Source organism: Crotalus tigris, unplaced genomic scaffold (genome assembly GCF_016545835.1).
Source record: "Crotalus tigris isolate CLP2741 ecotype Arizona unplaced genomic scaffold, ASM1654583v1 scf7180000017736.1026742, whole genome shotgun sequence".
In the NCBI taxonomy this organism is placed as follows: domain Eukaryota; kingdom Metazoa; phylum Chordata; class Lepidosauria; order Squamata; family Viperidae; genus Crotalus; species Crotalus tigris.
In genome coordinates, this window is record NW_024096602.1 from 781809 (window position 1) to 796421 (window position 14613).

At 44.9% G+C, this 14613-nt stretch overlaps 1 protein-coding gene across 4 annotated transcripts in view; it reads right to left on the reverse strand.

The window, feature by feature from the left end:
* VCL (vinculin) overlaps nt 1-14613 on the reverse strand; it is a 46971-nt gene that overhangs the window by 18053 nt on the left and 14305 nt on the right. For 2 of the 4 annotated variants that reach the window (XM_039339642.1, XM_039339644.1), the window contains exons 3-12: nt 13973-14123; nt 13112-13220; nt 11654-11776; nt 10080-10240; nt 6238-6328; nt 3777-3924; nt 3089-3242; nt 2557-2732; nt 1099-1289; nt 403-602 (exon numbers count right to left, since the gene is read on the reverse strand). In XM_039339642.1, coding sequence (XP_039195576.1) covers nt 403-602; nt 1099-1289; nt 2557-2732; nt 3089-3242; nt 3777-3924; nt 6238-6328; nt 10080-10240; nt 11654-11776; nt 13112-13220; nt 13973-14123 — 1504 coding nt within the window. Of the gene's footprint in view, nt 1-402; nt 603-1098; nt 1290-2556; nt 2733-3088; nt 3243-3776; nt 3925-6237; nt 6332-10079; nt 10241-11653; nt 11777-13111; nt 13221-13972; nt 14124-14613 lie in introns of all 4 variants that reach the window. The other 2 variants (XM_039339641.1, XM_039339643.1) reach the window with 1 other exon arrangement.

The window sequence follows — 14613 nt, forward strand, 5'->3', positions numbered from 1 at the left end:
GAGGGAGCGAGCGTTGTCCAAAGACATTTCCGTGGTCATGTGGCCAGCGTGGGTATACGCCGAGGCTGTTACCTCCCCACTAAAGTGGTACCTGTTTTTCTACTCGCATTTGCATGCTTTCTAGGTGGGCAGGAGCTGCGGCAAGGAACGAGAGCTCGCCCCGTCACGCAGCACTTGGGTCTCGAACCCGTGCTGTCAGCTTTCCAGCCGACAAGCTGAACGTCTTTAACCACTCCCTGCCCCCCTTACGAATAGGCATGAGCAGTGAGTCAGCTTAACTGGAACTCAACATACAGCCCTGGTTCTTCCCACCTGACAGTTGTGCTGTGGGCTGTCAACTAAGTTTCAAAAGGCGAATCTATTGAAAATCTGCTGGGAAAGCCTTCAGCGCCTCCTCTTTACCTTCAGCGCCTCCTGCAGCTGAAGAGCCACGACTCTGGCCTGTGGGGTGTCGCCTTCACCTCTTGCGGCCAAATCAGCTAACTGGGCAGCCAGCTGCTCCACCCGGTCACACTTGGCAAGCAAGTCCTGGCGGTAGGGCCCCATCATGATGTTGGCAAGGCGGCGCCCTTCGGCCACCAGTCCCCGGAGGGAAGCCTGGCCTGCATAAAAAGAAAGGCACCTTTCTGTTAGAGGCCCTCCTGGTTCACTGATGAGGCAAGAGAAAGCAGCCTGTGCCAAAGGGAAAATTAGCTGGAGTAAAATCAAGAAGTAGAATGGCAGGCCACTGCAGGAAAGGCTCACCTTTCCCGTGTTAAAAGGTGAAGGTTTCCCCGTCTGGCTGGGTCCCACTCCAGTGTTGTCCGAAGACGCTTCCGTGGTCATGCGGCCAGCATGGCTATACACTGAGGCGCACGGAACGCTGTTATCGCCCCCACCGAAGTGGTACCTATTTATCTACTTGTATTTGCTTGCTTTTGAGCTGCTCAGCGGGCAGGAGCTGAGGCAAGGAACGAGAGCTCCTCTAAAATCCGGGCTGTCAGCTCTGCAGCCGACAAGCTCAGCCATCTTGCCCCCTTTTTCCAAGGCTCCTAGACTGCAACATCAGAGAGACCTTGCTGCACGCCCTCTCTGAGGAAGTGACATTGACCAGCTTACCTACACCCCGATCATCAACTGTAGGGTTGTCTATCCATCTTTGAGCTTGCTCAATCTTGCCTTCCAGATGAACAGCTGGCTTGACGGGTCTGCTGTTTGCAACAGCCTTGTTGGTTTTGGACTGCAAATTCTGAAGCGATGTCGCTATTTGCTTGGCTAATGCCCGGGCTTCTGGCGAATCGCCTTTCCCACTGTTGGGAAAAGAAACGCTGCTAAGTAAGCCTTGTAAAGGGGTCCATTAAGACGACAAAGTTCAAGCGCGAGAACTGTGAATCAGCTACTTACAAGCTTAAGCACCGTTGCTCCTTAAACTTAACAATGCCCAAAGGATTTGTTAAGTGGTGATACAAGATCGTATTTACAAGGGAAAATAAGAATAGTAAGCAGAAAAAAACAAACAAATGTCATTAAGAAAGGTTAAATTTACACCGCTGTTGTCTGGAGACATTGCATAAGACACATCTTAAGAAGCGGAAGCATTACTAAAACTGCAAACCTATCTCAGTTTTATCCCAATTCTCAAAGCGTCCTCCAAACAACACTGGATTATTCGTTCACTCGTGCATTGAATTTATGTAGCTGCCCGTCTCACAGCTGAGCAGCACAGATCAAGCTAAAAGCAATTGATTTATTGTTTTATTTGTTAAATTTATCACCCATCTTGCTGTAGGGTTACTTTGGGCAGCTTATAACAATAAAAAGGAAGAAATGAAATGAGTGTAAGCAGAACAGAAGAAAAATAATAGAACAATAAAATAAACAATGAAAAAGAAAACAAGGCTACATCAATAACAACATGATGGATGGACGGAGAGCAGAGAGCAAAGGGGAGGGGAAGTGACGGAGTCTGCCATCAATCCAGCAGTCATCACTTAAATGTTATTATTTAGATATTATTTGTGTTTAAATATTAATATTACTATTTACATATTGTTATTAAAAACATAAAAAAACAGAAGGCTAAAAAAGCACAAATTTTAGGCAAAGAGCAGATGTTATCCCAACATCTCACCAGTCCCCAGGGATCCCCCACGCCTGATGGCACAACCGGGTTTTGAGGAGCTCCCGGGAGATCCATGGGGTGCAGCCAGCCTCACTTTGGGGGTGGGAGGGAGGAGATTGCATAAAGTGGGCACCACGATTCGAAGGATGGCTTGAAGGTGCAAGGAAATCCACCTTCCTCCCCTGTCGCCCTGAATGATCACGGATCTCTGGGCACCTCAAACGACCGCTGTTCCTACATGCCCACAGAGCTTCTCGTCCCACAAATAACAGGTTGCTCAGCAGGAACACAGAGGCAAGGCTATTCCAGTGTGAAAGCACAATAGCCCTTTAAAGCAGAGTTTGCCAATCTTGGCTGGGGGATCCTGCTTAAAAGCGATGGGGCATACACGGTGGAGCCAGGCCACTGAAACACAGGGATACTTTTGAATGTCTACAAAAGAGGTCCACACGTACTGTTTTCGAAGGTCGGACAATTTAGCTGTCAAAGCAGAGATTTCTCCCAAGGAGCGCAAAATGTCATCTCTCTCTTTGGGGTCTTCGCAGAGTTCTGCAATTTTCCTGGCTTCCGTCATAATTCCTCGGATGTGTTCTTCTCCTTCGCTGCCCCCGTTAGGATCTGCCAGCCAGCTCTACACAAAGAGAAACGGGGGGAGGGGTGTCAAGAGGGGTCTGCGCGTTGTCTCTCTTTTGCTCTAACACTAAAATGCTGTTCGGGCCAAAACTGACTCAACGGCAGATAAGGCAGTCCCCATTTTCTTGGTGGAGCCAAGGTCTGTCCTCAAGGTTAAAACCCAGGGTTCTCTGGCATAAAGTGAATTTACAAGAAGTCGACGGGAAGAATACACAAGATGTGCAATTGTTGAATTCAGTCATTCTCAAAGCATGACAGCAACCGGAAGTCATTATCGTTTAGACACCAGAATCGCTTTAAGGGTATCCGCCACCCACCCACCCACCCTTCTCTTCAGGGCAGGACTGGGGGTACCTGGGCAGCGTCAATCTTCTTGGCAATGGCCTGCTTGGAGTTGGTCATGGCCTCCAGCTTGCGAGCCGCGTTTTCCACTTTGGCTGTCAGCAAGTCCAGCCCTTGAGCGATCTGCTGAGCTTTCTGCATTGCGAGAGGGGTGGCCCCTTGCCCCCTGCCCAAGGGGAGAAAGAGTCATAGAAGCCCTTTCAGATTTTGCTCAGGTAACCTTACAATAAAGTTAGAGCTAGCGCTCCTGAGGGTACTCCTTGTCTGGACTACCTCACAAGGCTGGCATCAGGAGCAAGGGAAAGCACACTAAGAAAGCCTTAAATAACATTAAAGGGTGCCTTAGACCCCACCAGCCCAATTTGTGCCAGCAGCGGGCACAAATGAAGCCCCGCCCACGCGTGCACACACCTGCCCCTCGTACAAAACCATCCCCTCTTGTCCCCTCCTCCCCCGCTGGGCCAGGCCACCAACACGGAAGATTGGGGACCCCTGCTTTAGAGCAACTCTAACCTGAGGACAATTTCACAAGCAGAAGGCTGGGAGAGGTAACCCCTTGGACAAGTCTAACCCACCACTGTTATTGCCCTGGTAAAATAAATAGATACAAATTTTCCCCTGTGGGTGATTTTAGCTTTTCTTTCTTTTTTTTTTTTTTTTTAAGAAAGGCAAGTTTTGTAATGTGTTGGTAGTGGGTTACCTGGCCCGAAGATCAGCTAGTTGATCCGTCAGCTGGCCCAACATTTTGCAGGTTCCTAGAATCTCCCGGCGTTCTTTACCTGCGCACAATTCTCCAACATTTCCTGCTTCATCCAGGATCTGTCTTATGGCTTGTTCGCCAGCGTCCCCTGGGAAGCAAGAATGGGTGAATAGAGGCCATATATCTGATGCATAATCATGCAAATTCCACATTCACAGCACTGACTACTGAGAATTCTAACAGCTAATTTACCTATGCATGGAAGCAGGGCTATTCTGCTAAAAAAAAAAAGCGAAACAAAAAACAATAACATGGATAAATGAACAGCATCTAAATTTCTGAGATCCACCTTCTCTTAAACCAGGAGTCTCCCACTGGTTGGCCCAAAATAATAGGCAGCAAATTCAGCAGCAGATGAAACAGAGTAAAAAACGGTCACAAGGCCAATTGTCCCTTGTTCCAGAGGAGCTTCTGCTAGCTAGAGGCTGACCATCTCCTTGCTTGACTGCTGGAGATGAACTGCAGGCACCTCAACCATGTCACTTGTTGCTGGGATTAGTACCAGGAACCTGCATGTCAACTTCTCATTAGCTCCCTGTCAAATGCAATCCATTGTTGGGTTTTAAAAAAAAAAAAAGTTTAAGGATTAGACTTGGGAAAGAAAATAAATATAATTCTGCAAATCTGGAGCCAAGATTTTTTTTTACTAACTGCTGACATCCTAATCTATAGTAAAAACAAGTTACATTCATCTTAATAGCATAGCATGACGTGTGTCAGAAGTTATTCCATCAATTCAAAATCTTATCAACACCCTGGGGCCAACATAATCAAATGAAAATGGAGAGACAAATTGATTTAATTAATTATAGAGCTCCACTCATATGCACTATATTTATTTAAATATGGATCGTATTTTTTAACAAATGAGTTATGCTAATACAATAAATAGGCAATAACCAAGAACAGAAACCATTCCAGAATATTAATTAAGGAAGATTACAAGCTAAATTATTTGGATAACTTAACAAAATAAGCAAGGATTTCCAAACTCTCTTCAGGAGCAACTTGTCCACTAATGCAGGGGTCTCCGACCTTGGCAACTTTAAGACTTATGGACTTCAACTCCCAGAATTCCCCAGCCAGCCATGCTCCAAGAATTGCTGACTGGCTAAGGAATTCTGGGAATAAAGTTGCCAAGGTTGGAGACTCCTGGCCGGAAGTATTTTTGGCCCTCCGTCTCATAGCTTTCTGGAAGCTCTTCCCTTTCAGGATGGACATACTGTGACCCCTCTTCTTAATTTTACCACTTGTAGCTTTGTATTTTATTCATATTTTAATTTTTGATTTGTGCCTTTTTTTAAAAACACCATCTCTGTGAGCTGCCTAGAATCCGAATGGAGGGATGGGCAAAGAAGCTGAGACAAACACATTATGCAAATATTTAGCCTAATATCAATTTGCTTTTGTTGAAGGGATCTAAAAGCTTCCCCAGGAAGTAGCTTGTGTTTATGGGTGCAATTATGCCATCGAAAAAGGAAAATGCTGTAATAACTGTATCATAATTCAGCATTCCCAGAATCTCAGCGTCTGTTTTGCCAGCAGGCATAAATCTGAGAAGAAAGACAGAGAGGGTTCCTTAACGGAGGAGGAGAAATGGGACTCAGCAGGACTGTCGCCGAGGGGGGAAGCACTGCGGTGCCATGGATGCTGCTCACTCAGCTGTTGACAAAACCAACATAGATTGTGGATGATGGTGTTGTCCTTTCAGTCGAGTGCAACTCTCGGCAATTCTGTGGGCCAGGTGGTCTCTCCCCTTCTTCCGATCTGGCCCTGCTCCTTCGAGCTGTTCTACACTCCGGCTGATGGCCACTTGTATGGTCTCCGGCCACCGTCTTCTTTGGCGGCCTGGTTCCCTTTTACCGCTAACTCTTCCAAACATAGTTGCTTTCTCCAATGACGTGCCCCAAATAAATGAGACACAGTTTCATGATTTTGTCTTCCAGTGTCAGTCTGGTGTTATTGTGCTAAAGGATTTGCTTGTTGGTCACCTTGGCTGTCCAAGGTATACGCAGGCGCCTTCTCCAGTCTATTCCGTCCCCTCCATGTGGATACCCCATTGTTGTAGGGGAGGGGCGTGTGTGTTCTGTTGAGGTATACCACCAGGAAGTATACCAGAACAGTCACTGTGCTGGAGGTATACCACCAGGAAGTATACCAGAACAGTCACTCCAGCCAGACAAGTCCCAACTGAAACTAAGAATATCCACCACCCATTAACCGTGATACAACAAAGAAGGAAACCCAGTCATTGCCTGGGTTAACAAGAACCACGGCAAAGGGGTTTAACTTAGCCCTGGTTAATTTTTTTTCATCTGTCCCAAGAGCTAACTTGCCATTTCCCTCTTGAATAATACTCTTTCTGGTCGTCCCACCCCATTCTGAACCCTGTGGGCATCACCTGCTGGAGCAGTGGGGTCCCTGAGCCAGCCCTTGGCCTGCTTCATTTTGGAATCGATTAGAGCCAGTGCCCTCTTCATGGCTTCCGTGTCCTTTACAGAAAAAGAAGAAAATAGAAGATTATCCTCATAGACAACTAACAAATCCCGGTGTTGGTGCAATTTATGATACAAAACGCTTCTTGGTTCACAGGCAGTTCTCTCCCTTGATAAGCAACTCATGGAATTATCAATATCAGAGCCATTTCTGTTACTCAAAAGACACAAGGTAGAGCATGCACTCTGTAAGGCTTTAGTTGTGATCCACTGTTTTCCAAGCACAGGACACTCAGAGAAAAAGAAATGAAGAAGGCATTCAGAACAAATGTTAAATCTTTACCCTCACAAAATAGAATAATAGCCATACAGAACACCCCATGCATACTTCTCTCCATGAGAGGTGAGAGTATTATTATTTATTGGTATCTAATGCATTAAAAAAAGGGAGGGAGCCAATTTGCCAATCACCACCGCACCACATAACACTCAAAATCCAAAGCAGATATCCAGGTCAGTTCTTCAAACTTTACATGATGCCAGAAGATGGAATTTGGAGAGTGGAAGACTTAAAATGAGATGTAAAATAGTTCATTTACCTGTTTTACCCTCTGCATTTTAAAAGGAAGTTCCTAAACCACTTGATTTAACAACCAGAAATAGGAGAGATTGATTGCTTAGAGTCCCATGTGTGCCCATCTCATATAATGGGACAATGAGGGGTTAGCAAAGTCAGACATTGATACAACAACACATAAAATGGATAAAAACACGTCAGAAATTAAAAAAAGAAAAATGGCCAAATGATGTTAGGAAGCATTTTCTGTTTAGAAGATTCAGGACAAAGAACACCCCATAACTCTCCCTTGACAAGCAAGCCAAGATTATACGTCCTGTAATCCTCACCATGCAGAATCTAGCCCTTTTAAAAAGTTTGCTTGCTAGTCGGGACCTTTGAGGTCTGGGAGGTCCTGGGCTGTAGGAGGAGCGAGAGAACCGATTAGGTGTTCAGAGGTGTATACCTCCGCTAAGGGGTCTCCCATTCACCCGTCTCATTTTGGAGTCCAGACAGGTGCCACTTCCACACAGTGAGAGCAGAGCAGGGAGGAGACAACCCTTTCCTCAAAGAAGCAGATCCCACTGCACGGACCCCATTGCAGGTCACCTTCCAGGCAGCTTTGATCAACCAAGAGAGACCCTGTTGAACAGCCGGCTGAGCTGCCCACGAGCTCAGGAGTTACCGCTGTAACCCCTACAATAGTCTGCCTTGTTTGCAGACCAACTCCAAGTAAATCCAAACATGTACATGCCAAGGGCAGGAAACCGGGAGTCTAGGCAGTTCAAATGAATATAGGTTTATCGTATGCTAACGCTCTCTACAAGAATCTGAACTACTAACAGTCAGAGCAAACAGGCGGTAGATAAGAGCCAACGGAATTCAAGTTGGGCTGGACTGAGAGCTCTGGTGGGCGCGAAGGTACTTGAGGCTGATGACGCGCTTGGCCTCCCTCCCTCAGGCTCAGTCTGATCAACTCCTACAATATACATGTACGTGTACAGACAGAACCTTTATTTTGGTCAGTGACCAATAAAAGTGTATACATACAGTATAAAAATGATCTTTTTGTAGACTTATGGCGCTGTCACAAACAGATGCATGTATTAAACGTTGCATTTGGAGGTATGGTGAGATAGGAGGGGATCTAATTCGATTTATGTAATTTATGCCTCATAGCCCATTTCGCCATGTCCCTAAACACAACATTTGATATGCATCTGTTTGTGACAACATCTACAAAAGGGTCATTTCTCCCTTCTCATGAAGTTGAAATTACAAAGAACCGTTGCCCAAGCATGCCTGAAGCGTCCCTCACATCGACCGTGTCCCCTGAAGGAAAAGTTGGGCGAAACGTCACCCCAGAGAACGGGATGCTCGTCAGGCCCAGGCGGAAGGAGCTGAGGGTCTGGGGGTCTGGCACAGCCCCTGCAGCCCAGTCTGGGTTTCCCCATCTTGCAAAATTCAAGGCCGGCGGTCGTTCCTCGGAAACAGCCCTGTCACACAGCAAGACTCTCAATCGCTTGAAATACTCCGCCTTTAAAGGTGAGTACAGGTAGTCCTTGACCTATGACTACAATTGAGCCCAACATTTCTGCTGCTAAGCAAGACAGTCGTTAAGTGAGCTGCAGCCCATTTTGCAACCCTTTTTGCCTCGGTTGTGAAGAGAATTAGTGTGGTTGTTGAGCAAAACCAGCTTCCCCCACTGACTTCGCTTGCCAGAAACCAACTGCGAAGGTCACAAAGGGTGATCACACAACCCCAGGACGCTGTAGCCGTCGTAAATATAATATTCAGTTGCCAAGCGCCTGAATATTGATCACAAGACCATGCGGGGGGGGGGACTGCAACGGTTATAAGTGTGAAAAACGGTCATCTTTTTTCAGTTCTGGTGTAACTGGAGTAACCTCATGAATTGTTGTTTAAGTCAAGGACTACCCGAAGTGTAGCACAAGAAACCACACAACACACAGCACAGCACCCTTGAGTCATGCTGTTCTGTTTTAGTAGAAAAGGCAGCAGTTGCGGGTTGAGGAAGAGATCTTACCTTCTAAAAGGGGAGGGGGGAGGGGAAAGGAGAAAATTAAGGAGAAAGATATATAGATATATATGTATATACCGGTATTTATAAGTAGTAGTTCTAAGAAAGAAATTATCAATAATAGTGGGCTAATCTGCTTTCAGTCCCAAACGATAATGAGGCACCCTCTGCAGAAGCTGACCCACAATCACAGTTCTGCCTTCCATCAATCTCAGTGATTCGTAAGCCAGAATTCAATTCCATTTCACAGATTCGTGGTTTAGTGCAAAGATTTGGGGAAGAGAGCTCCAAGGAAGCATTGCTAAATTCTGTGGGCCTAAGCGTGCTTAAATCAAAGTGATGTTTTTTAAAAATCCTAGTTTACAGGAGATACAATATTGACACACCCAGTCACAAAGCTGCAGAATCGAAACCAAATGTTGATTTATTCCTTTTCCCAGCAGAGCAGAAGAAAAGGGCTGAGTTCTTGAGGTCAACCCCTCCCACAGGATCTTCCTGCTAAAACATAGTTTGTCCCTACATGGGAACTCCATCAATAAGAGCAGTGGATAGACGGGCACAGCTTGTGAGATGCTTGACAGTTCTGTGGTTCCCAACCCATTAAAGTCATTAAAAGTCTCTGCAAACTGCAATTTTCTCCCTGAAGCCAACATGTTTGCAATGGTCCACTGGCTGGAAATTTGCAGCTTTTCAACCAAAATCAAAAATTCAGTTTTAACCAGTTTAGGTCTCAAGTTATAAATCTGTGGGCATTTAAGTACCCATCTCAAAACTTAACTCCAGGAAGGAAGACCTTGTCAATCATTTTAGGATGTGGGAACTTCAACTTTCAAGATGACCTTGGGATGTCCCAAGTCCACACATCTGAAAATGGGTGAGGTCTAAAAACACCCGCTTTAGAGAAACATTCAGATTGTGATACTTTATTTGCCTATTGGGGCTTTTCCCTACCAAGAGATGCAATTTTAAAACAAATAGCAATCCAATTTGTTTGATCCATTATAGGAAATCCGCAGAACAGTTTTAAAATATTCTCACTATATTTAATATTCTGCTAATGAAGGAACTGCATTACCTTAAAGGTAAAATCATATAACCAACTTAACTAACATCACCTTGTAAATCAGTACTTGGTTTTTTTTTTCAAGATATGGGTTCAGATTCTTACCTGTCTAATCCTAGATCTCTCTCAAACTACGCAGGACACCCACCTTGCTGGCCCAAGCATCTTCATCCCAGGAAGTCAGCTGCAATACACGGATTATTTCATTTATTTCTGTACTCATCTTCTCCACTGTAAATTTGCGGTTTTTCAAGGCTTCCTCAATTCCCTGGTTCTGAGAGTTCTTAGTTGTTACAAAAATCTTCATTGCTGCAGAAATTACACAGAGGGTCAAACAATAACAGGAAGATGCGCTGGGAAATGTTCTTTTACATAAACGTGGGCAGCATAAAGGATGATACCCTATATAGCCACATCCCCAAATTGATTATAACAATAGCATCTGATATAAACTTAAGGAAAGAAAAGTGAACAGAAAGAAAAAAACAAGAAAAAGGCTTAGAAAGCATAAAAAGACAGACATAAGGAAATAAATTCCAACCTTCATCACAACAATTTAAACAATTGTAGTTATTCTTCACACCCCCCCCAGAAGTTACATTTTTCTCTTTACCCCACATCCCGTATTTGTTTATCTATAACCAAATCCATAAATCTTTTTTTCAGTGCTGATGTCAACAGAAAGCCCAAAAAGGGTAGCCAGAAGTAACAACATACCTTGTTTTAACCCTGATCAAATAAACCATATTTATATCTTTTTCTTTTACTTCTAACAGACTTAATCTATAGTTCATTCAGATATTGTTGTAGGATTTATCTTAATTTCTTCTTTGTCCTATGGCAGAGTTCTTCAAGGCTTTAACAAGCCTCTTTTGTAAATTCAATAGGAAAAAATATATCCAGGTCACTCTCTGAGTTTTTCATTTCTATTTCCCTTTTAAATTTTAAAATCTCAGCAGTTTCTTTGGTAGACCCAGTGAAATATCCTTTTCTAAATCATTATCTTGGCTTGTCAGTTGTAAACCCACTTTTGATATCATTTCTACCTTGTCAGATAAAACTTGTTTTACATCTGACATTTCTTCAAAAACATCTTTTGGACATAGTCTATCCATAGAAGCAACATCGTCATTGATATTGTTGATATTGGAAGCTATGACTTCTGGAATTCCACTCTTCAAACGTCTTTAAAAAATGCTTGTGCAATTCACTTTTGCAGATTTTTTGGGGAAATAATCAGAAGGAGCAGTTTTTTTCCTAGTCAAGATTTAAAGTACAGACCGTCGGTATTAAGTAACATTTCCTTTCTTAATCACAATTATTGTTATTGTTTGAGCTAAATGTTTGTGCTTTTCAACTTGATCCAAAATCTTGATCCAAAATCAAACAGAAGCAAGATCAGTCTGATCTGAACTGCCGTGCCCACTCAAGGTAAGCATCACAAATATAACAACATATAAATAGACCCCCCCCCCGTTCATGTCTCAGGAAGCCCAGCTTCCAGAACATAAATAGGAGATATGTAGGCTATGTCAGCTGAGAACTTCCCCACCCCACCAAGACAGCCACAAATAAAACCACAGATTTAATTCCACCATAGGTTTATCAGACATACAAGAAGAATCTATTTCTGAGCTTCTTTCACTATGCATATTCCTTTGCTTCACACATTTATGGCGTCTGTCTTCACGCAATCCCGTGCTTGTTTTGACGGAGGGTTACCTGAAATGAGAACTGGGAGGAGGTCCTTCACGGTGTTCATGGAGTTGACCAGCATGACTCGGTGCTCCTGGTGAGTCAGCTCTTGCTGTCGTTCGTCAATCATCTTGGCCATCTTTGTCATTCCTACATCAGAAAAGGAAAGAGGTTGTCTTCAAGAAGCAACATTTTGCAATTTCAGGCAAGAGCAAATTACATTAAAAATAACAACCGAAAATGCAGCTTCTTTTCGGTGAAAGTTGTCACTGTTGATTAGGAAACAAATCTAAAACTGCACGTACTCCAATTTTGCCAGGTTCGTCCATTTGAAAAAAGAGTACTAAAACATGAGAACTGTTAATGTTTTGAATTATAGTCAAAATAGCCCTCCCCCATGGTAAATCAATGGGACACTTGGCAATATATGGCCCTTTTAGGCTTTTAATTAATTGCCTGTTTAAGGAAAGCAACGTAAACAGAAGCAGCTGGCTGGTGAGGGACCCGTTTCAATGGCCCCAAACTCCAAGGCCATCAGATCTCCCTGCACATTCGGAGCTGACTGTATCCTGCGACATAATGAATCGGTGAAAGGCTGGCATCTCAGGAAGACCCAGGAAGTCCATAAACACTCATTTGACCTCTGCTGTTCCCTGACTCTCTGCCCTTAAGCAAGTTATTCTCCATTGGCACTGATTTTCCTACAGCCCCGCTGCACACATAACGATAAAAATTACTTCCATTAAGCTCATCCAGTATTTTTCCCCCCTTCCCTTCAGGTGTGTCCAATTCTCAGGGACTGCCTGGCCAAGTCCCTGCACTTTTCTGGGGGTCATTTTTCAGAAGTGGGTTGCCACTGCCTCCTTCCTCGGGCTGAGAGACAGTGACTGGCCCCAAGGTCACCCATCTGGCTCCTGCTCCAGGTCTTCCAGTTTCTAGCCTGATGCCTTAACCACTACACCATACTATTACTCCATAGAGCTGCTACGATAGAAGGAGATGCTGGATTTTATTGTTTTAAATGAGATGGTTTTTGTGCTTGTATACCTGTGAACAAAACACTGTTCCAGTAAAACATTTTCACAGCAGGTATGTTTCTTTGCTTATTGCACAAACAATACGGTCGGTATACAACAAAAGCAAAAATAAAAAAAATAAGCACACTATGTTTTTTTTTTTAAAAAAAAAAACAACCCAATATACAACATGGCAACCAAGCAGAAGAATTAAACAACCCAACGGGGGTGTCCTTCAACTGGACCCAAAGGCTTGGAGAAAAAGCTGGGGCCTGACTTGCAAAGTCTCGCAGGAGTTGACTTGAGTGTCACAAGGCAGAGCATGGCTGGCTAGGGAATTCTGGGAGTTGAAGTCCACAAGTCTTAAAGGGGCCAAGTTTGAGGAGCCCTGTTCTAGAAGGTTCTGGATGAAGACAACACCCCAGTCCCAGGAAGGGGAAGAACCAGAGACCTCCGAGGGCCCCCTAACCTGGTCCCAGGTTCTTCGTGTAGGTCACCAAGTCTTCCATGGTCTCCACCACTTCAGCCACGGTGAGGTATTCCAGAATCCCTTTGCAGACACGGATGATCTTACGGACCTGAAAGAAAATGAAGGCAGCCGTGAACTGACTGAGGGGGTTCTTTTTTTCTTTCGCTACCAGCCAATCGCTTTAAATGGAAAGAGGAATAAGAGGCAGCTTGCACGGTTAGCAGTCAGTCATTCAAACACTTAGCAAGAAGACCACAAACGATTGGGTTTCTACAATACGTTCAGCCATAAATGGTAGTTAAAAGCAACCATGGTTTGTTGCATGCAAGTCCAAACTATGTGATGGCTTCATGGGCAGTGTGAACCCAATCTAGCTCTGCCTTCAGCCAGGTGCCCGTCTCCAGGTGAACATTCAGACGTTCCCATTCTACCAAAGAGCACAAAAAAACGCTGCAAGCGGGCAGGTTTGTTTCCTGTTCCCTGAGGTGGTGAATGTACGTAACTTTTAAAAAGGCAGATTTGAGAATATACTACCCGATTTCAGTGCTTTCCAGAAATTAGCTTGTGGTGAAGGCACCGGGCTGGAAGGTGGGAGACCCTGAGTTCAAGTCCTCCCTCAGCCATGAAAGCCCGCTGGGTGATTTTTTGAGCCCGTCATTCTCCCTCAACCCAGCCCACTCAGCCCATCTAAGGCAGGGATGAGCCTTCCAGTCGTTTCCCCAAATTAGATCATAAAGCATGGAAAGGGAGGGCTGGAAGGACCCCAGAGGCCTTCTAGTCCAGCTCCCGATCAAGGCCGGGGCCCGCATAATTCCCCGCTTCCCACACACCGATGCATCTTACGGTCATCAGAGAACCCACCTCGGCTTCATCGAATGTCAGAAGCAAGTCCGACGTCCCTGAGAGGATCCCTCGGGACCCATCGATCAGGTAATCACGAGCAGGGACTGAGTAAGGATCCGTCTGGAGCATCTGAGCTGCCTGGACAAGCTTCGTGCACGCATTTTCCACTCTGTAAATAAGGATAATGAAACCAGGATTCATGTTGGCCCTGCCATCTCCAGGGTTACAGCTCAGCAATTTTGGTAGTCCTTGATTTGCGAACATTTGAACTTATGATGGAGCCCCCCACCCCCACCCCGTGGCTGGTTACAACCTGGATTTGGCGTTCCCAACAGCCGCACCCCCTCCCTCCCTCCCTCCCTCCCTCCGGAGTTGCTTGATTGTATTTGGGCATCAGCAACGGGACCACTCTGCCAGCCAATGGCAGCACCCCGTGGTCACATGACCGCAATTTGCAATGTTTTTTGCCAGAATCTGGTGTTTTCTTCCAGTATCTGACAAAAAAAAAAACCGCCCTTTATGGACATCGGTCTCTCTTAATGACTGCGGCATTTGCTTTACAACCGCCATGTTCGCTTAATGACAGCCACAAAAACGGCTGTAAAGTCAGACAACTTATGGCTGTGATTCTGGGCTCAATTACAGTCAACAACCTGTAT